The sequence below is a fragment of the Eschrichtius robustus genome, chromosome 8 (genome assembly GCF_028021215.1).
Source record: "Eschrichtius robustus isolate mEscRob2 chromosome 8, mEscRob2.pri, whole genome shotgun sequence".
In the NCBI taxonomy this organism is placed as follows: domain Eukaryota; kingdom Metazoa; phylum Chordata; class Mammalia; order Artiodactyla; family Eschrichtiidae; genus Eschrichtius; species Eschrichtius robustus.
The window spans coordinates 22507698-22531276 of NC_090831.1; the positions used below are offsets into that span (position 1 = coordinate 22507698).

Sequence of the window (23579 nt, forward strand, 5' to 3'; positions counted from 1 at the left end):
TGACGAGGACTACAAGGGGGCACCTAGCACAAAACATACTGAAGTCTGTTTGGAGAGGAACAGAATTTCACCTGGTAGACCCTAGAGAACAGCAGAGGGAAGTCCAAGCAAAAAGGCATGTTGGCGTGTACGAATGAAATATTTTAGGGCAACTTCAAGGACTTTGTGGAGGAGAATGAGACTGCCAGTAGTGAGAGGGGCCATATTCCATGCCATAAAAAGAATTTCATGGAGAAGCTGGTGGGAGCTATTTGAGCAGAGAAGTAACATGATTTGATGTGGGTACTAGATTACTCTAGCACCAAGAAAGAAAAACCGGTAAGAACACATTTGCTGTTCTCTGAGATGGTGAGAATATGAACAGTGGCAGGGACATTGGGAATAGACCAGAGGGGACACATTAAGAAGATGTTGTTTTGGGGTTAGAATTGGAAGAATCTGATGATTATCTGAATACTGTGGGGAATCAGGATGGCTCCTTGGTTTTTGACTTGAGCAACTGAGTTAATAGCTATGATATTTACTGATATTGGGACTACAGGAGGGAGAGAAATTTTGAGGAGATGGTTGTGTGCCCAATTTAGGAGAATTTTAGTTTATGTCTTTTTGAAGGACAATACAGATAGAGGCTGTATATAGGTTTAGACCCAGGTACTAGGTCTGAGTTGGGGCTACAGATTTAAGAGAAGGCAAGTTAATTGGTGTATGTGTAGACTGAGAAGAAAAAGAATTAAGACTAAACAACTTCGTGAGTCCAGGCAGAGCAATAAGTGTAAGCAAAGGTGAGTAATACAGAATGGGCAAAGATTATAAGCATAGAATTGAACCAGGAAAAGAGGGAGAGGGTGAAAGAGACAGAGAGAGAGAGAGCAAGAGAGACAGAGAGACAGAAGCAGAGACAAAGAGAGAGACAGAGTTGATATATAGTATTTCATATATATATAAAATATTCCCATGTCTGCACTATTTTCTCTTAAATGTTTTTCATTGCATGCTAGTTTTGAAATATTTTCTAAAATGTCATTGGTGCAAACATTCTCTAAAATGTTACACTAGTTTACCTCTGATTTTTCTTTTACATCCAAGTTCAATTTATCTTTGTATGTGATGGCCTACTTTTAACAAAGTATCCAAGTTTATAGTGTTTGGATTTTATGGCATCAATAAAGTTTTAAAATATAGTTAAAATGACTGCTCTATAAAATTTCCCCTTGTCTTGTAGTTTACATGCCCTTGTATTCTCTACTTAACATACCCCTCCCATTATTTCCTTGACATTTTCTGCTTTCTTTGCAACTGTTTTCAAATATGTGGCCTGTTTCTTCTATCAAAAAAAGATTTCACCATTTCTAATTTTAAACTTTTACTCCCTTACCCATCCTTTATACATATTTGTAAATGTAGCACAAATTTTCTAAGGTCTGGCAAGTCCCTAGATACTAATGGAATTATATTAACAATAATAACCCAAACGTCATTGCTTTTTTTTTTTTTTTTTTTAAACTCAGAAACAACCTCTTTAATAAACAAAGTTCTAAATATAACATATCAATAATGGATATTTCCAATAGATTCCTAACAGAATGATATTGAGTTCTAAATGCCTGTATTAGAAAGAATAAAGAACAAAAAGAAGAAAGTTCTTGACTAACCAAAGCAATCTTGAGAAATAAAAATAGTGCTAGAGGTATCACACTCCCTGATTTCCGACTATACTACAAAGCTACAGCAATCAAAACAGTATGGTAGTGGCACAAAAACAGACACCCAGATCAATGGAACAGAATAGAGAGCCCAAAATAAACCCACACACTTATGGTCAATTAACTTATGACAAAGGAGGCAAGAATATACAGTGGGGAAAGGACACTCCCTTCAGTAAGTGGTGCTGGGGGACGTCCCTGGTGGTCCAGTGGCTAAGACTCCACGCTCCCAATGCTGGGGGCCCAGGTTCGATCTTTGGTCAGGGAACTAGATCCCACATGCCTCAACTAAGAGTTCGAATTCTGCAACTAAAGATCCCGCATGCCTCAGTGAAGACAGGAGACGGCGTCTTCAATCTGTGTCACGTTAGCAAAGTGGGCAGTGTTTGGGATGCCCAAACACCTCATGCCATGAGCATGGTGCCATTCAGCAAAGTGCCGCTGGAAGGCCTTGGGACCCCGGTAGGTGTAGTTTCCACAGATCTCACAGTTATAGTTGATATTCAGGCCATGAAGCTTATACAACCAGTAAGGAATGGGTTTGCCATCCCAGCCGAGGGGCAGGTTTTTGGGGTTATAAATGATCTCGTTCTCCTCATCTTCACTTTCGCTCTCGCTGATCTGCTCTTCCTCCTCCTCCTCTCGCTCCTCTCCGGTTCTTGCCTGCTTGCGCTGCACATTTTCATGAGTGAGGTGTCGCTGTTCCCCAAGAATCACTACTACCTATTCGTAGATCTGGGCTTCTAGGAAAGCAATGTCTTTGTTCCTCTCAGTGTCTCACTTGGTGCCCTTTGACTTGGGATTTTTGGCAAACAGGGAGGTGTCGAGTGACTCCAGGGACTTTCCTTTGGTGCTGAATAGCCTCTGGGCTCGCTCTTCTAGGGTCCCGCCGCACTTCAGGCCTAAAGCTAAGAGTGCAGATTTCAATCTGTCCAGACACAGGGAGGCCAACTCCTCCCAGGAGGAGAATGCAGAGAGGTCAAGATGGGCTCCGGCATGGGTCAGGGCACTGCTTGTCTCTTTCAGCCATCCAGGAAAAGTACCATTCTCCCACTTCTTCTCAAACTCATTCTGAATTTTCCCAAAAAGTTCATTCTGATCTTGGAGAGGTTTCACTCTATCTGTGTAATCCTGAAGGTACTCAAGCAGCATCTCCAGGTATCTCTTATACTCTGCATTCTTCCTTTCTTTAGGAATGTCAAACAACTGGTCGAAGATTGACAGGTAAGTGATATAATCCAGCTTCTCAGAGGCCTTCAGGTTAATGTATTTGAGGTAACAGTCATGGAGATCAAGGTAACGACCATATCCCTCTTCATCTGTGAACTCCACCAAATTTTGTGCCTCTTCACTTGGATTCTCTCGAGCCTTCAGGAGCTCCTCAAATTCCACTGACATTGGCACACAGATCTCATTTGGGTGCTTCCGGTGGAATTCCTTTATTTGTTTGAGTCTATTATAGAATTCAGCAAATTCATTGGGTCCTGAAATGGCATTGAGCTCCTCCTTTCGTAACCCATCCTTATCATCATACAAATCCCTCAGGTTCCCACTGACTTCCATATACCTATCTTGCATGGCCCGTGTGCGGTGGTCAGAATTGATCTGGTCCCGGAGCGTGGACTTCTTAGTGAGCATCTCTTTAGCCATGACGTCCATGAGCCGTTCCTTCTCCTCGTGATAGCGCCACTGCTGCTCCAGAATTGTCTCCATCTTCCAACGTCATTGCTTTTTGAACATACCTCCTACATAAACCTTTGTCCTTTGTCAAGTACCTCTGCCTATAATGCTGGAGGTGGGCAGGACATTACTGTTTGTCCAGCATTTCTCTGTTTGAGGAATCCACCACTGTGTGAGCATTGCGAAAGGGAGAATCCTACCTTGCACTGCAGAAGTATGAAAAAAAGTATCACCCTGAACACTGGCAGCTATGGTGCAGTCATGCAACCTAATGTCAGTCAATCAGATGCTCTTGCAGAGAATTTTGAACTGGAGTGACTGACCTAAAGAAGCACAGAGAGCTGAGAATGTGATCTACTGTCGAGTAGCAGTGGTCCAGTTGTAGGGTCCAGTTTTCAAAGCTGGCAGTCCTAGTAGTTGACAGAAGTCAGAGATACTCAATGTAGTTATTTATTTGTATTAAATGTCCTGTGTATGCAAAAATAAACTCAAAATGGATTAAAGATCTAAATGTAAGGCCAGACACTATAAAACTCTTAGAGGAAGACATAGGCAGAACACTATGACATAAATGACGGCAAGATCCTTTTTGACCCAGCTCCTAGAGAAATGGAAATAAAAACAAAAATAAACAAATGGAACCTAATGAAACTTAAAAGCTTTTGAACAGCAAAGGAAACCATAAACAAGATGAAAAGACAACCCTCAGAATGGGAGAAAATATTTGCAAACGAAGCAACTGACAAAGAATTAGTCTCCAAAATATACAAGCAGCTCACACAGCTCAATATCACAAAAACAAACAACCCAATCCAAAAATGGGCAGAAGACCTAAATAGACATTTTCTCCAAAGAAGATCTACAGACTGCCAACAAACACATGAAAGGATAGTCAACATCACTAATCATTAGAGAAATGCAAATCAAAACTGCAGTGAGGTATAACCTCACACCGGTCAGAATGGCCATCATCAAAAAATCTACAAACAATAAATGCTGGAGAGGGTGTGGAGAAAAGGGAACCCTCTTGCACTGTTGGTGGGAATGTAAATTGATACAGCCACTATGGAGAACAGTATGGACGTTCCTTAAAAAACTACAAATAGAACTACCATACGACCCAGCAATCCCACTACTGGGCATATGCCCTGAGAAAACCATAATTCAAGAAGAGTCATGTACCAAAGTGTTCACTGCAGCACTGTTTACAATAGCCAGGACATGGAAGCAACCTAAATGTCCATCGACAGATGAATGGATAAAGAAGATGTGGCACATATATACAATGGAATATTACTCAGCCATAAAAAAGAAACAAAATTGAGTTATTTGCAGCGAGGTGGATGGACCTAGAGTCTGTCATACAGAGTGAAGTAAGTCAGAAAGAGAAAAACAAACACCATATGCTAACACATATATATGGTATCTAAAAAAAAAAAAAAGATGGGTTTGAAGAACCTAGGGGCAGGACAGGAATAAAGATGCAGACATAGAGAATGGACTTGAGAACACGGGGAGTGGGAAGGGTAAGCTGGGACGAAGTGAGAGAGTGGCATGGACATATATACATTACCAAACGTAAAATAGATAGCTAGTGGGAAGCAGCCCTATAGCACAGGGAGATCAGCTTGGCTCGGTGCTTTGTGACCACCTAGAGGGGTGGGATAGGGAGGGTGGGAGGGAGACGCAAGAGGGAGGGGATATAGGGATATATGTATACATACGGCTGATTCACTTTGTTATACAGCAGAAACTAACACACCATTGTAAAGCAATTATACTCCAATAAAGATGTTAAAAAAAAAAATGTCCTGTGTATGAACACGGCATCATGTAGTCCATTCATTAGTAGTTAAGCATAGCCCTGCTGATTAGTGACATTTAGCATTTTTTCATATACCTGTTGGCCATTTGTATGTTTTCTTTGGAGAAATGCCTATTTAAGTCCTTAACCCATTTAAAAATTAGTGTATTAGTTTTTTGCTTTTTGTTTCTCTTGAGTTGTAGGAATTCCTTATATATTTTGCTGATTAACTCTTTTTTCCCCACCTTCCAAGGCAATTTATTGATTACTGTGTGCCAGCTACTGTGGGTTTTAGGCCTATAAATATAAATAAGAAATTCTCCCTGAAGCAAAGGGCTTAAAGCCCAGTTGGAAAGACATATAAAAAGATGATCACAACAGAATTTGATTAAGTCAATAAACCTTTGTTCTCTCTTTCCTTCCCTCAATCCCTGCCTTCCAGAAGTAATTATTGCTCACTGTATTAATTTTTTTTACCTTTTGACTTCACCCATTTTTCCCACCAGCAACCCTTGCCTCTGGCAACTACCAAGCTGTTCTCTGTGTCTATAAGCTTGTCTGGTTTTTGTTTGTTTGGTTTTGTTAAAAAAAATTTTTTTTTAGGTTATACATATAAGAGAGTTCATACGATATTTTTCTTTGTCTGTCTGACTTACTTCACTTAGCATAATGCCCTCAAGTTTCATCCATGTTGTTGTGAATGGCCAAGATTTCATTATTTTTTTTATGACTGAATAATATTCCTCTGTGTGTGTGCATGTGTGTGTGTGTGTGTGTGTGTATTTCAATTTCTTTATCCATTCTTCCATCAATTGATACTTAGGTTGCTTCCATATATTCTGGCTATTGTAAATATGGTGCAAGGAATACGGAGGTGCAGATATCTTTTCAAGTTAATGTTTCTGTTCTTCTCTGAAAAATACCCAGAATTAGAATTGTTGGATCATATGGTAATTTTATTTTTAATCTTCTGAGGAAACTCCATACTATTTTCTATAGTGGCTACAATTCCCACCAACAGAGCAAGGATGAGCATGGCCACATCCTTGCCAATGCTTCTTTCTTTTCTTTTCCAAATCCATTAACGTTTTAAATTTATTTTTTCCATTTTCTTTTTTTAAAATTTTATTTAACATAGGAGTATAGTTGATTAATAATGTTGTGTTAGTTTCAGGTGTAGAGCAGAGTGATTCAGTTATACATATGCATGTATCTATTCTTCTTCAAATTCCTTTCCCATTTAGGTTATTACACAGTATTGAACAGAGTTCCCTGTGCTATACAGTAGGTCCTTATTAGTTATCTATTTTAAATATAGCAGTGTGTACATGTCAATCCCAAACTCCCAATCTATCCCTCCCCCTAACCCTTCCCTGCTGGTAACCATAAGTTAATTTTCTAAGTCTGTGTGTCTGTTTCTGTTTTGTAAGTAAGTTTGTTTGTATCATTTTTTTTATAGATTCTGCATATAAGTGAGATCATATGATATTTGTCTTTCTCTGTCTGATTTACTTCACTTAGTTTGATAATCTCCAGGTCCACCCATGTTGTTGCAGTTGGCATTATTTCATTCTTTTTAATGGCTGAGTTATATTCCATTGTACATATGTACCAAGTCTTCTTTATCCATTCATCTGTCCATGGACATTTAGGTTGTTTCCATGTCTTGGCTATTATAAACAGTGCTGCAATGACATTGGGGTGCATGTATCTTTTCGAGCCAGGTTTTTCTCTGGATATATGCCCAGGAGTGGGGTTGCTGCATCATATGGTAACTCTATTTTTAGTTTGTTAAGGAACCTCCACACTGTTTTCCATAATGACTGTACCAATTTACATTCCTACCAACAGTACAAGAGGGTTTGCCTTCCTCCACACCCTCTCCAGCATTTATTGTTTGTAGACTTTTTGATGATGGCCATTCTGACCCGTGTAAGGTGATACCTCATTGTAGTTTTGATTTGCATTTCTCTAATAATTAGCGGTGTTGAGCATCTTTTCATGTGCCTCTTTGGCAACCTGTATGTCTTCTTTGGAGAAATGTCTATTTAGGTCTTCTGCCCATTTTTTGACTTTTTTTTTGTTTTTTGTGTTTTTTTTGGATATTGAGCTGCATGAGCTGATGGTAAATTTTGGAGATTAATCCCTTGTCGGTTGCATTGTTTGCAAATATTTTCTCCCATTCTGTGGGGTTTTTTTCCCTTTCGTTTACGGCTTCCTTTGCTGTGCAAAAGCTTTTGAGTTTAATTAGGTCCATTTGTTTATTTTTTGTTTTCATTTCTATTACTCTAGAAGATAAATCAAAAAAGATATTGCTGTGATTTATGTCAAAGAGTGTTATGTATATATTTTCCCCTAAGTGTTTTATAGTATCCAGTCTTACATTTAGGTCTTTATTACATTTTGAGTTTATTTTTGTGTATAGTACTATAGAATGTTCTAATTTCATTCTTTTACATATAGCTGTCCAGTTTTCCCAGCACCATTTATTGAAGAGACTGTCTTTTCTCCATTGCATAGTCTTACCTCCTTTGTCACAGATTAATTGACCATAGGTGCATGGGTTTATTTCTGGGCTTTCTATCCTGCTCCATTGATCTATATTTTTGTTTTTGTGCCAGTACCATACTGTTTTGATGACTGTAACTTTGTAGTATAGTCTGAAATCAGGGAGCCTGATTCCTCCAGCTCCTCAGTGCTTGTTATTTCTTGTTTTTTTGATAATAGCCATTCCAAAAGGTGTGAGGTCATATCTCATGTGGTTTTGATTTGCATTTTCCTGACGATTAATGACACTGAGCAACTGTTCATGTACCTGTTGGCCATCTGTATGTCTTCTTTGGAAAAATGTCTATTCAGATCTACCCATTTTTAAATCAGTGTTTTTGTTTGTTTGTTTGTTTTTGTTTTTTTTGCTATTGAGTTGTATGAGTTCTTTATATATTTTGGATATAGCCCTTTATCAGATATATAATTTGAAAATATTTTCTCCCATTCAGTAGGTTACCTTTTCACTCTGTTGATGGTTTCCTTTGCTGTGCAGGTTTTTAGTTTGATGTAGTCTCACTTGTTTTTTTGTTTTTGTTGCCTGGGCTTTTGGTGTCATTCATGAAATTGCCAGGATCAATGTCATGAATCTTTCCCCCTATGTTTTCTTCTCACAGTTTTATGGTTTCAAATCTTATGTCTAATTCTTTAATCCATTTTGAGTTATTTTTTGTGTACAAGATAATGGTCCAAGGACTTCCCTGGTGGCGCAGTGGTTAAGAATCTGTCTGCCAATGCAGAGGGCATGGGTTCGAGCCCTGGTCCGGGAAGATCCCACATGCCGTGAAGCAACTAAGCCCGTACACTGCAACCACTGAGCCTGTGCTCTAGAGCCTGTGAGCCACAACTACTGAGCCCGCGTGCCACAACTACTGAAGCCCATGCGCCTAGAGCCCATTCTCTACAACAAGAGAAGCCACTGCAATGAGAAGCCTGCGCACCGCAACGAAGAGTAGCCCCTGCTTGCCCCAACTAGAAAAAGCCCGCGCACAGCAACGAAGACCCAACGCAGCCAAAAATAAACAAATAAAGTAAATAAAAATTAAAAAAAAAGATAATAGTCCAATTTCATTCCTTTGCATATGGATATCCAGTTTTCCCAGCACCATTTGTTGAGGAAACCATCCTTTACTCTTTATATTCTTGGCACCCTTGTCGAACATCAGTTAACTATATATGTGTAGATTTATTTCTGGGATCTTTATTCAGTTCCGTTGGTATATATGTCTGTCTTTATGCCAGTACCATGCTGTTTGATTCTTTTAACCTTTTTATGTATTTTGAAATCAGGAAGAGTGATGCCTCCAACATCATTCTTTTTTCTAAGGATTGATTTGGCTATTTGTGGTCTTTTGTGGTTCCACGTGAATTATAAAATTGTTTTTTCCTACTTTCGTAAAAAATGATATTGGGATTTTGATGGGGATTGCATTGAATCTGTAGATCACTTTGGATAGTTTGGATGTTTTAGCAATATTAAATCTTCCAAAATTGATGAATATGGAATATCTTTCCATTTGTTTATGTCTTTTTAAAATGTTTTCATCAGTGTTTTGTAGTTTTCTGTATACTGGTCTTTCACTTCCTTAGTTAAGTTTTTTAAGTATTTTATTCTTTTTGGTGCTATCGTAAAGGAAATTATTTTCCTAATTAGGCCTTACATTACATTGACTGAATATTTTCCCAATGGGAAAATGTTCCTTCAAGCACAGACTTTGTGTCAAACAAGTCTGGAAGCAATTTCAATTTTGTCATTTACTACCTGAGAGACTTCTTACAATTACTAAACATCTTTGAGCTTCAGATTCCTCCTTGTAAAAAGCATTAAAATAATACTTTCATGGAAGAAACAATGTGAAAATTACAGATAGCATATGCAAAGCATGAAGTCTAGTGTATTAGTGAGGATTATCTAGAGAAAGAACAAATAGGATACATAGGCCTAAAAACCAGGAGCATCAAGTGTTAGGAGAAGATTGATGTCCAACTCAGTCAGGCAGAGAGCAAATTCAATCTTCCTTCACCTCTTTCTTCTACTCAGGCTCTCAACATGTTGACTGATGCTTGGGGAGGGCCAATATGCTTTACTGAATTCACCAATTCAAATGCTTATCTATTTTGGAAACACGTTTGTAGACACACCCATAAACAATGTTTAACCAGATATCTAGGCATCCCAAGGTCCAGTCAAATTGACACATAAATTAATCATCACATCTGGTACTGTTTTTGATCTTTTGATGTTGTATTTTTTTCAGCCTGTTTATCCATTTGTGCATCCCATTTAGAACAACCCTACAAGAGAGTTCTTAGCTCATGTTTGGCAATCCCAGCAACTATTTACCAACACATTGAGTTTATTATTTCATCAGCCCTGGTTATTAGATAGCATTTCTTTATATCTGACCACAATCTTTGTCTCTTTATCTATTATTTGTCCTAGTCCCACTCTTTAAGGTCACACAGAACAAGTTTCATTTCTCTATGATGTCCCACTCATCAGTCATTTAAACACAGTGCTCATGTAATCCTAGAGCTCTTTCAGTCCCACACGAAGTTCAAGACAAATCCAAGATTAGCATTTGGCCTTGCCATTCCTAGGCCTCAAATGCATACTTGAACAAATAATTCTTGGCTTCCTCTAGGCCACAGTTGTTCCCCACCAATGCCCTGTTTCCCTGGAGCACTGCAGCCAGCCCTTCACTAGCTATCCTTTGTATTTTAATACATTTTTAGACCTTTTTTTTTTTTTGGCTGCAAATGAGATAGATTCTGTTCCAGTGTTATTTTTCAGAAAATATGATGGGCATGGTGGTATGATTTAGTTGACATCAAAGAGACCAGAACTTTTTGGAACACGCAGGTGCAGCCTGGGATGCAAACCACTCCATCAGACAATCACCCAGTTCTGAACATTGCAGTATTATACTTCTATTTAATTCCTTCAAGTGCCAATAATTCTTGTACTTGAAAGTACAAGATTGCTAGCACAAAAAAGTTGCAAATGACTGTTCTAGGACTTGAATCCACCCTGCCTTAGCAAGGCCTGTCAAAGTCAATTCCCTCTCTAGCAACCTGATAGTCCCCCCGCGCCAGCATCTTCCCTTTAAAACCCAAACACTAGCTTTTCAACCTGCTGTCTCAATATTTTCATGCTCACATTTAATGTATTTTGTTACCTTTGGCAAGATCTTGATCAATATTTTCTTATTTTGAGGCAGCCGTGATCTACTTTCATGCACTCTTGGGAATGTTCTACTCTCTTATATGATTTCTACTTCTACTATTGTTTATGAAAAATAGATGCCATGAGGATGCATTTTTTCATTAAAAGAGGAGTTATATAAAATTTAAATGAAACACATAAACAAAAATACTTTTCAAGTTACTGCAAACCATGTTGGAAGGATATAAACAATTCTATTAAATATTATTTCTGAATCCATTTCTATAATAAGAAGTTATTGGAGTCTACCAAGGAGCAAGTGTGGTCTCAAATTACATATAATAGAATTAAATCAATGGTAACTGTAAGAATACTCAAGAATAGAAAGTAATAAGCAACAAGAATACATGGGATGTGTTTCTCTGAGATGAGAATGAGTATTCACAGGGTATGGTTTAAAAATGAAGTAAAATTTTAAATTAAAGAATAAAATAAGAAAAAAAGAATAAATGAAAATAAAGTGCATCTCTTCCTTTGTTAGCTCAGTATTTTCATATACTCAGAGACAAACATTTTTTATTCCCCTTAATAGCTTCCTAATTACTACTAAGAAAGCCTGTGTAGATAATAGGATAAGGATTTGAAGATGAAAGAATAATAAAAGAAGAAAATGTTATATTTTCTAAACTACAGGGATACGATATAATTTATTAAATTATAAAGAGAAAATGAGATATATATCAATTGAAATAATTTTTTCCATTCAAGCAAATATTAATTATGTAGGACCCATTTGCCAAGAGGGCAGATTCCAATATACCATTGGACTTATTGAATAACATGAAAAGTGTAGTGAATTGGGGTAAATTGCATCAGTTTTTAGACATACACCATGCCAAACCATACAACTTGTGTTTGAACAAAACTCCCATGAGCATGCTCATTTCTAAGACAGTGTTGCTTCCTATGAAGGACAGAGAAGTCAGTTTAGTTAAATTTCCACTCTATTCAACAAGTCATTGCCTTGTGGGAACATTTATAAATATCATCTCCATTATTCCTGTTGTTCCTTATAGCTATACAGGTAAAAAAAAAAAGAATTGAAATGTAAGATCCAGAACCAAGATATAAAACCATTTGAAGTATAAAATGTAGCATATCCCAAAAGAGGAAGAATTTTAGGACATAGAGTAGGAATACAGCAGAGAATCCATGTAGGCTTCTCAATTTTCAGGAGAAATCAAAAGATAAACAAAGCAAGAATAAAGAAAGAAAATAGTGTCAGTGGGCTGCTGGTATAAACAAAACACTTGAAAGATCAGCAAAAAGAAAATCTAAATTGTGAGAGAATAAAAATATGACAGGAGCTAAATATTAAAAGGAAAACAAGCAAGAAGAGTACTAAAACGAAGGTTAGTGCAAAGGCAGGACCAAGAACGTGAAGGAAAAACATGATAACATAATGTTGCAAGAAAGCTTCCCACTGTAGGATATCTTTAACTTCTGATTAATATGTTTTGCTTCTAAGATGAGTATATATAACACTCTCTGAAGGTGAACTTTTCATGAAAATAAACCAAGATAATGATGTATTATTTACCCCCCAAGTTGTAAATATAGGCTTTGAAAAAGTAGCCTGCAGCTATCACTCCTTAAGATTCCTGGGGGACAGGTGAGTGTCTCAAAAAGTGAAAAAAAATCTAGAAACTAGTATGTTAAGATTAAAAAAAGAGCAGATGAACTTGTAAATGTGCATTTTATTAATACATTGATTTTAACAGTTTGGTAATGCACTGATAGTTTTATAGATCTATTTTAAATCTAACATATTCAAAAAATGACAAACATTATTGGGGCCAAAGAATATGTTGTTTCCAACTTCATTACAATCTAGTCATTTTTCTAAAGTATATTTATATGTGCCTAGAATGCTTGGGGCATATAAGAACATCAGGTTTATCTGCATTTATAGAACACATTCATAAATTAATTATCAATAGTTTAATCATGTTAATTCGAATATAAATTTGAATGCATATTATAAATTGCTTCTAGACAGAAGATAGTTAAAATATTTTATAACAAGATATGTGTTCCATTTGCTTGGCATTTTCAGGGAGTGTAGTATTCTATTTAGGTGAATATTCTAGCCTTTCCCCTTTAGAAGTTCAAACTTTAAAATTTTAATCACCTTTGAAGCAAATCTTTCTCAAATATTACGTTTTTGCATATACCTTAACCTTTTCTGGATAGCTCAGGGTAATTATTAGGAAAATCAATAGCTGTGCTGGGTTGCAATACTCCGCTGTCATCTGGGAGACTGATGAGTGCTCCCACTATAACAAATGACCCTAGACGACTCTGGTTTTTAAATTTCATCTGTACATTTTTTGTACTTTTCCCCTGTCTTAAATCCCTGTGAGGCTGTCAGCATGCCGGCCTCTAGGAGTCTCCATCGTCTCCCCTCCCTCCCTCACATACACCATTGCAAGCATCTTCTTCTAATTTGCTGCTACATTTTACCATAAATGAGAGACTCATTAAACTGAGGGACGATAGGGGAAGAGGGAGGAAAGGAGTTAAAGTTACCAAGTCTGCAAATATTATTTGTAAAATGAATATTCCTGCACATACTTGAAGGTAGAAATGATAGGAAATGCCCATGTTGCAGTGGGTTATACTTCACTTCAAGTATAATAATACTTGCTTCATCTCCAGGGAAACCAGATGGCTGCATCAGAAGATTTTTCTCTGGAAGTTTTACGGAAACGATTGACTCTCACCCTCAGAGAGTGGGAGCATAAGTCAGAAGTATCTAATCCTTCTGGGAAGGACCATGAGGGATCCGGCCTGGAGAACCTTTCTGTTCTTACGGGCTAGCCCAGAGGCAACAGATGCTTTTGGGAAATAGCACCCTCCAATATCAGGTCACAATGCCAAAGGACAGGTTTCTCTAGGTAAATGTATGTCCCCTGCTGTAATATCTTCAGATATGTCATGGAGGTAGGGGAGTAAAAGAAAAAAAGCTCAGTGGAAAAATTTAAATCGAGTCTTTACCTTTTATTTACCTATCATAAGGTTCATGTCAGTTTGAGCTTCCTATATATTGTTTAAAACTTTTTTGCTTATTGACTCTTTATGTTGTGTTAAGTATTTGGTTTACCACCAGTAATCAAATTTAAAATATAAAATTTTCAGAATTATCATTGTACCCATTAACTGTTTAGTGAAAGGAATCAAACTTTCACCTATTGTAAGAAAATTTAAAGAAGTCATCCTAATGTAAAAGAGAAAGAGAGAGAGAGAAAGGTGAAGTGGCAGTAGAAATCTTATTGGCAATGTATAATTAATAATTGAATAAAATTTTATTTTCATTTCCTTTCCATTAAATCTCCTAAGAATAAAAGAAGAATAAACAAACTCATGCTCCCTTATACTTTATTGAAAACCAGCCAGAAAATGTTAGTGAAATACCTAGTAAATTCCAAGTACCATGTGTCCATGTTAATTAGAATGCCTTCACATTTCTTTATTGAGAGAACACACATACTAGTTCCTTTGTTTTAAAATAACATTCTGAATTTGCATATTTTCCAATATATCCTAGGACCTTTCTATCTCTCCTGTAGGTTTGGCCTCATTACTTCTGTTCTCCAACTCTCTACTGACTTTCTATACTAGAGGTAGAGAAATCAAGAAAGTCTTTGTAAAACTTTTGAAAAAGATTAAAGCAAGCATGAACAAAGACAGGAGTTATAGGACAGGGTAATTATCATTAGTTCAAGAAGTATGTAGGTGGCACCGTCCATGGAACTTGGGAGGTGGAGCTGGTGGGGTGGGGGAGGTTTACTGGAAGATACCGTTTTGTTGACTAAGCTTACTAGGCTTTGAGTTCAGGAAATCTGACCAACAATGAATCACTGCAGTGAAAACCAGACTACGAGGAACGGCCATAGAAAGATAAGAACTATATTCTGGAGAAAGTGTTACAGTGTAGAGGATACTGAGAGAAAAACAGGTATGGGAACTCAGAACAGGGACCCATGAGGTTAACAACGAGATTTAAGACAAGAACAAAATGATTACAATTATAATACAAGGTAATCTAGGACAAGATTCTGAAGCCAAATTGATGCTGCAGCTCTAAACTTCTGACCTAGAGCATTTTGAATTAGGAAGTAGATGTGGTCCAGGGTTTCAATTCTATTTGAACTTCTGCATAGGGATTAAGGGGTTCCCATTGTTTGGTTCAAGGAAGGAACTTAGGCATTCATTCAATTTATATTCATTGAGTGCTTCCTAGGTGACAGAACCATTCTAAGCTCAAGAATGAGCAGTGGTTCAAATTATCTGAACTCTTGAGAAGCCTACATTCTAGTGGGTAGACACTGACAATAATCAAATAAACAAATGGACATAGAATGATGCATTTTCAGTTATAGTCAGTACAATAAAGAAAATAAATCAGAGGAAGGGAATGGAGAATGTCAGCAGGTGTTATTTTGGATAAGGTTGTCAGGTAAGAGTTTCCTGAAGATTCTTAGATGAATATCTCAAAGTAAGAAAAAGGAATATGTGGTTATTTGGAACACAAGTAGTCTAGGAAAATGAAATGACAAATTGAAGATCCCAGGTAGATGAGAATATGCTTGTTCTGTTTGAGGAACAGAAAGGAAGCCAGCATAGCTAATATAAATAGGCTGATGACAGTATAAGTAGAACTTCCCATTTTGTTATAACTAATAACAAGTATCAATTTCTGTTTTTACTGGGCCCTAAAAATTCATACTTTTAGTGTCTTTAAGAATTAGTTTTTATGGAGAAAATCCCATGCAGACAAGATATGTTGACCACTTGATCCTAATTTTTTATCTGGTTGTTACATACATACATATACAGCCCATAACAGATCTAAGAGAGCGAATTATTATATAAAGAGGGACTAACTGCTTCAGCATATTAAATTTTAACCTAATGTTATGAATGATTTTCCATAACTGTCAGAGTTTGAAGCCTTCAATAAGGAAGAGCTTTCATAGGGTATGAATCTTATACAACATGGTTGCTTTTAAATATAAGGACAGCAGGGTATTTTTGAGAACTGGTACTTCAGTTACAGTTTGACTAATTTTTAGTCAAAGCACTCAATACCTCTGTCTACTTTGCAGCATGATCAATGGAAGCCTCAAAGTTTCAGATATTGTTTTGTGCACAGGATGAATGAAAGTTGCAGTTTATAAAAACAATTCATAAAACCATCTACATCTACTGTAACTTTGTTGGAGATTGAGATCAATGTTCTGAAATAAAGTATTTAGTAATAAAAATTAGGACACAGCTTTCCTATTTTTTGATGATTTCTATTCCCCCGGAGATAAATAACAGATCTGTGGTTAATCAGATTCTAGACTCCGCTGTCTCTTAGATCAGAAGTAAGGAAAATATAAGGAAAGAATGTCTCAGAAAGTTTTATTTTTCAGATTTGAAATTCAGATACAAAAAAAGCTTTTGTAGAGTAGGATGTTAGGTTATAGTTTTCAAATAACTAATGTATGAAACAAGTCTCTGAAAAAAGATTGACAGGAAGGGGACATTAGGGCATCACTGAGAATAACTGGAATAAATGAAACTTCTCCTTTAGGAAGGTCTATATGTCTAATCTAAGACTAATGGCAAGAGCCACTGATAATCACTATGTTGATGTTATTTTACAGAAACATGAACTCTCATGCAGAAGACTGTTGTAATCAATTTGGTCAAGAATTGATCGTGTGGAATGAGTGAATTTACTGTCTTTGATAGTCATGGAATTGTAAGATCCAGTAAATATTTTTCAATATATATTCACAGCTGCAGCAATACACACATAAACATTACAAAATATTTATTATCAATATTGTTATCCATTTTTGTCCACTCAGAAAAACAACTCAGAGGTGAAAATATTCACCCAATCAGCAAAGGCAAATAGGTTCTGCTTGTTGAAGTAGTGAAGAGAAATATAAGTAAAAATTTTAAAGTCATGCAGTTTTTCTTCCCACTAAATGAGGGGCATATTTATTTCATGTGAAATCTCAATTTTTTCAGATAAAAATTTATAAAGGATGTGTACAGGAGTTAGAAAATCATTGTAATTAAAGACACAAGCTTGAGGGAAATTAAGGAAACCCCAAATATCACAGTTTTGGAATCCTCAGCTTTACCTAATATCATTATGGGTTGTGAGAGAGTCAAAGAAGTGAGTCTTATGCCCATGAATACTGGCTTTATTTTAATAATATACTCCAAAAAGGTTGGTCCTGTTCCTTTCAGCTACACTGAACAAAAAAATATAGAACTAACAGGAAACTGGTTAATATTGCAGTTTAGGTAATAGTAAACAAGTCATTTTATTTTCCTTGACTTCAGACTTTAAGTTATAATTTACATGATAATACTAAATTAGTTAATTAACTGATTGGTCTGTTCCTTCTAGTTCCATTTGGGAAAAAAAGAGTACTTAGAAATAGGCATTTGCATGACATACTTTGGAAAAAGCTGGGCTTAACAAAAGTCCCAGACCAAGAGGGAATTTTATCACATTTTAATGCACAATAACACGTCCAGTCTTAGTGCCTTACACAGGAGCAAAGCAGCACGCAAAAATCATATGCTCTCTGCAAATACCTTTGAACACATAATGAACCACTTACAAAAAAACCTCTGGCCTTGTAAGATCTCAAAGGGGTGTAAAACTTCACTAAATGTGTTTTTTTTTTTTTTTTTAAGATTTATTTATTGATTGATTGATCGATTGCTATGTTGGGTCTTCGTTTCTGTGCTAGGGCTTTCCCTAGTTGCGGCAAGCGGGGGCCACTCTTCATCGCGGTGCGCGGGCCTCTCACTATCGTGGCCTCTCTTGTTGCGGAGCACAGGCTCCAGACGCGCAGGCTCAGTAGTTGTGGCTCACGGGCCTAGTTGCTCCGTGGCATGTGGGATCTTCCCAGACCAGGGCGCGAACCCGTGTCCCCTGCATTAGCAGGCAGATTCTCAACCACTGCGCCACCAGGGAAGCCCTAAATGTGTTTTTCCTTTACTGGTCAAATAAACACATACTGAATTTTATGTGCAAGTGTTTAGTGTTTCTAAAATGAACACCCAAATGCACAGCTTAGAATCTTCCACAATAGGAAAATTGCCAAGAGAAAGAAAAATAAGGAAATAGCAAAAGAAAAAAAATCTTACAATATGTAATAATAGCTGGACCCTTTTAACTGCAAGCTCCAAGAATCTACTGTTGTTGTGGAGGTTATTACTTACATAGTAAAAATTTTCTCTTGTAATAGAGTATAAGGGAAAGAGAAACAATGACATTTTATCTCTTTTTTGGTCTCCTGGAATGACAGCAATCTTAGCATCAATTGAAGCATTGATCTGCCCTTCAGGAAATATTTACATTTCAGTGGATAGAAACTTGGACTGATAGAAGAATGGTTTTTCTGAAGACTATTTATAGTACTAATAATGATTTTTTATTGGATTGAGCATCTCTCTGTCACCAGTGCTATCTTGACTGGAAATAGAGATTCAAAATTTCAATAATAAATGCACCAAGGTCATACTAAAAAAAGTGGATGTGGATTTTAGTTAGTAAGATTAAATGGATTTATGTAAAATTTGTTGTATCTCTTCTCTCATCATAGGAGTTATTGGCTTATTTTCCTAGAAAAGTATTTGTCCTTAATATTTAAAATTTTGTAGGATTGTATGTGTTATACCAGGGAGAACAGCACTCATTTATGTACAGTTGTGAGAAAACTTGAATTTCAGAGGCCTTGTAATAAAATTGTTTAAGAAACTATGTGGGCTGTTAACAGTTGGCTCAAGTCCATATACATTAGGGTCCATGAATAGAAGAAACCACAGCATCAAGGTGAAGGTGAGTGCCATATTTACACTATATTCTGCAGATGCCCTAATAACTTGCTGGGTTTGATTTGGTCCTCTTAAAAATTGAAGGACTATTACAATTGAGCTTATGTCTATTTAAAGAAAACCTTTAACTTTAAGAAACTTTAAGGGTTTCTTCAATAGACAGAAAAATAGCTTTGTTTCAATTTAAAAGCAGAACAGCAAAATATGATAGCAAATGTTACAACAGAACTGCTGCTCTGGAATATGACTGTGGATGATCTCACTAGATGAATTAAATGAAATAAGAGTCCAGGTGCAGCTCAGGGGACATGGGTTTGTTAAAGATGTCATTCAGAACTCAGGGTGAGGCAGTGTGAGTGGTCAGTGAAACCATGAATGTAGCATTCCAGACAACTGGAAGAAGTAGGTCAGGCAGGATTCACGGATTTAGATCCCTGGGTAATTCAGCACTTCGGACAGTTCCCAAGGGCACTGCTTCCTTCCAGGTACTTAGAGTACTTAACCATTAGATTACCAAACCTACTTATTTAATTCTACCTCGCGGTGCCACATTTATACCTGCATGTGACCTTAATCCCAACGGAATTGTCTGCATTCATCCACAGAGCTCTGTGGTCTGTGTTTCACATGAAGCCTACATCTTCAGTCCTGACAGGAAGGTTCATGGTGCTCTTCCTGTTACTTGAGGTTATGTCAGGCTTGTCACTAGGCCTTGTTATATTAACTTAATTTTCAACCTGACTGAATATGAAAAGATGAAGATGAGGTCATCCAAGTCATGGAAGAATCTTTACCAACACCTGATGGTCCATTACAGTCAAGTCCTCTGGGCCATTTACGTGCAGAGCCATTCAGCAGCTGTTGTATAACAAACTGAAATGAGGTGCTCATACTAGATGGGGGGTTGGTGATGCAGAAAAAGACTTTAAGAATCTGCTAAAATTCTGCCTAGCGCCATGTGGCCTAACTGTAGAAGGTAACACAAGTATATTAAGGCCTTCCTTGCAGCCTCTGGTAATAACAGAATTGTTCTTCTGGAGCAAGGATTTTGGGCCAGTTTCTAAGAAGCAGAACTACAATTCAGGATAATCTATCTCATTTCTAATCAAAGGACAAATTCCAGATTAAAATTAGAATTATTGACAACAAGACAGAAGTATATACATACATATATCAGTCTTAAGGATCCTACATGGTTAACAGGTTTCTGACCTTAATGCTCAGAGGAACTCAATTTCTTTTTAATTTCTTTAGTGGATTCACAGATATCAGAAATGGATTTTCTAGCCTAGCTGAGAGCTCTAAAGAGTACTGAGAGAGCATGGGAATGATCTAGCGAGGAGGAGGAAGGAGAACAATGGCCCAAACACTGCAGAAGGGAGAACATATAACAGAGAAAGTGGTATTTTGTTATTTTATGAGAGAGTGATACCACGAAAGTTTGACAAATATAAAAGCTCTGAGGTCCTTCTTTATCTAGTTGAGTAGTACATGATTGTTACTCTGTATATTCTGAAAGCACCAACAGCAGAAAACGCATTCCCTCGGCTTCCTTGATGAATAACACATTAAAAACACAAATAACTCAGGTAGCTCTGAGTCTGCAGCTAGTGATTAATTCTGAAGGAACAGCAGTGATTTTTATTAGAATGCCAATTCTACTGGTTCCTCAGCTGTAACTGTTGGAAAATCTGAAGATTCTGAGATTTGAGAAGGCTCCCTAGGCGTCCACCCAGATGGTTATGCGACCTGAGAAAAGAGCTTCTTATTTATTCAAGTACACAGTGTGTATTTGTAAATAACCGTATTGATTCCCCAAAGTCATATGTGTAAATCAGCCTTATTATTCAAAGATCAGCTCTATGCATGCTTGGGAGATTAACAATTTGGCACCAATTTAGCCAACTCTACTCTCAGTGCTGAAAAAACGTCTGAAGAAGATTCAGGATAACCCACCCTGACTCACAAAACTTGGTTACGTTTGTATGGTTTCAGGATATTTCCCTCAAAATTTAACTGAAACCTAAAATTTAAGCTAGGCTTTATTTTTAAATATTGATATTAAACTTCATGACATCTAGTTTATCATGAGAGTACAGGAAATTTAACATGAACATTGGATTTAATTTTTTCACTTTCTATACAGTTAATACAATCTTTATTTAACAAAAAAAAAGAAAGGAAGGGTCATACTACTCTTGGAATGCTCGTGGATATTAAGGCATTTGTTCTTTGCTACATAACTGTGACATTTAAATACGGTAACTAAATACAAGGCATTATTATTAGCAGACATGCAAACTAATGAATGCCACTAAATCATGTTGCAAAGCCCACAGGAAAACATACTACAAAATTTATTGTTAATTTACTCTGACTTCTTTGATATCATTATTTTCTATGATTTATAATTTATTTTTCATATATAATTTAAGGCAGCTTATATGATCAACACAGCTTTTTTATTTAACTGCTATGTATAAAACAGATAAGCAACAAGAATATATTGCATAGCACAGAGAATTATAGGCATTATCTTGTAATAACTTTTAATGGAGTCTAATGTATAAAAATACTGAATCACTATGCTGTGAAAACCTGAAACTAATACAATACTGTAAATCAACTATACTTCAATAAAAAATAAATATAATATTTTCAATCAACCCTCACTATCATTCATTTTTGACAATTAGAAGAAGAAACAACACTCATTTAAAACCATTTTCTTTTCGTGGGTATTTTTGCCTATTTCCTATGAATGTGGAAATAAGCAACTAAATGTCTGACCCATAACTTAGGCACATGTCTCAGCCTAAATTGCCTTAGGAGTGTGAAGTAAAAAGAGATTTTAATACTTCTAACAACTTAAAAATACTGAGTTCTTAAATAACTATAGTCCACTGGACATCTACAAGTAAATGAAGGAGGAAGAGGAGGGCCAACTCTTACAAACCCAGTTTAGTTGCTCATGGTAGACCTCTGACATTTGATGGGCTAAGCAGCAATGCATGTGAGTTTTGTTTTTAATATCACTCACTATTAATTGCAGTTCAGTAAAACTAGATTCATCTTTGGATGTAATAATACATATACATATAGTTTACACATACAGTAACTGTGACATAGGAATAAAGGTATTATTTTCTACTGTTTTTTAGTTATATTACTTTGAAATTTCATTATACAGACACAGATCTGTAACTTCATTAGACATAAACTGCATACATGTAGATGTTACTTGAACATATACATGCAAGCATGTTATTTATTTGTATTTTTCAATGCTATCATTTCTCCTTTTATGGATAAGACTACTGAGGTTCAGAGATACCCACTGGGTTACTTCATATTCATAGTGGGTAAGTAGTAAAGCCAGGTTTGGAACTGAAGCAGATTCTGGCTTAGGTTACACTGCTTCTTCCTCTGAATCATACGTCCCACCTTCAAGGTTTTAATTTCATTTGTTCATGTTTGACACGGGCACACAAGGAAACCTGTGGTAGAGCTTTGGAGTTCATCCACATATCATATTTTCCTACACCATCATTGTGCATGAGAGGCAAGTGAAGGCAAGTGAAGTGAAGTAACCGGAGAAAACTACACAGAGGTAGTGACAAGACTGGAACTCAAGCCCTGTGCTCTTTAGATGCTGCCTAGAGATGAAGATAATTTATCTGCAAGATCACAGCTTTGCCTCAGGATATCCTGATCACAAGGTTACTTCAGAGGGTATGTACATACACATTTCTCTTGGCTTCTTAAGAGTAGAATTAACGCAGACATATTTTAATTTTTCTTTACAAAATACACTTCTAAAGTGACCTCATTAAAGCTCTCAAACCAAAACAACAGCACATTAGTAATCTGGTGTTCTAATGCATTTCAGTCAAAGGAGAAAAATGTGATGCGATGAGAAATAAATTCAGCGGTAGAGCTGTGCTTACCTTCATAAGTCCCACTTTCTAGGAGAGCACCACTTTTCTCCAATTCCATAAAATCTTCAACAGTGATGAAAATATAGTCCACTCCAGGAACCTCACCCTCCTTATGTGGCCTTGTGGTGCCTGAACAAGGAAAATTAAAAACAAAGGAAAGACTCTAAGTGATGTGTTGCTGAACTTTAGAAATACCACCATACTTCTGAATATTCAATAACACTTGTTTGTACATCCTGCGAGCTGGCAGTTTGCATTTGTCCTTCTGTTTGTTTGGAAACAGAAAATAGCAGGGGGTTAAGATTAAAGTAAACATACAAAGCATTTTTCTTCATCAAGTTTATAGAGTTCATTGCCATGGAATGTGGCTGCATCGGTTTTTCAGTGAAAAATGCAGACCATTGTGCCCTTTTTGAAGAGGTGGCTTGAATATTGGGCCAGGAGTCTGCTAGCTCAGGAATTTACATATCTCTCTTCCATGAATGGACCTCTATTGTTCTGTAGAGTGCTTTGCTATGACATAAAATACAATGGAAAATAGAAATGTTAGCAAAATGTCAATTTACCTTTATATTTTCATGATCTGCTCCTTTATGGGGGGGGTTGTTGCCATTTGTTAATTTTGTGCCAAATAATAGCTTATATTTGATTTAAAGGACAAGAAAAGCTTATTACTTAAAATTAAATAACTAAATAATAATTAGAATTGAGTAATAATTATAATTAAATTAGTATTATGTTAGTAATATAGTACCCTTCCTCCCTCCCTCTCTCCCTCCCTCCCTCTCTCCTTCCCCCCTTCCTTCCTTCCTTCCTTCTTTCTTTCT

The 23579-nt window shown here is 36.7% G+C and overlaps 1 protein-coding gene and 1 pseudogene across 3 annotated transcripts in view; both read right to left on the reverse strand.

Annotated features, from left to right (window-relative positions):
• Positions 1-23579, reverse strand: part of MAGI2 (membrane associated guanylate kinase, WW and PDZ domain containing 2) — a 1349206-nt gene that overhangs the window by 593687 nt on the left and 731940 nt on the right. For all 3 annotated transcript variants that reach the window (XM_068550445.1, XM_068550444.1, XM_068550443.1), the window contains exon 3: positions 22762-22881. In XM_068550445.1, coding sequence (XP_068406546.1) covers positions 22762-22881 — 120 coding nt within the window. The remainder of the gene's footprint in view (positions 1-22761; positions 22882-23579) is intronic.
• On the reverse strand, positions 2031-3416 carry LOC137768696 (splicing factor 3A subunit 3 pseudogene; annotated as a pseudogene).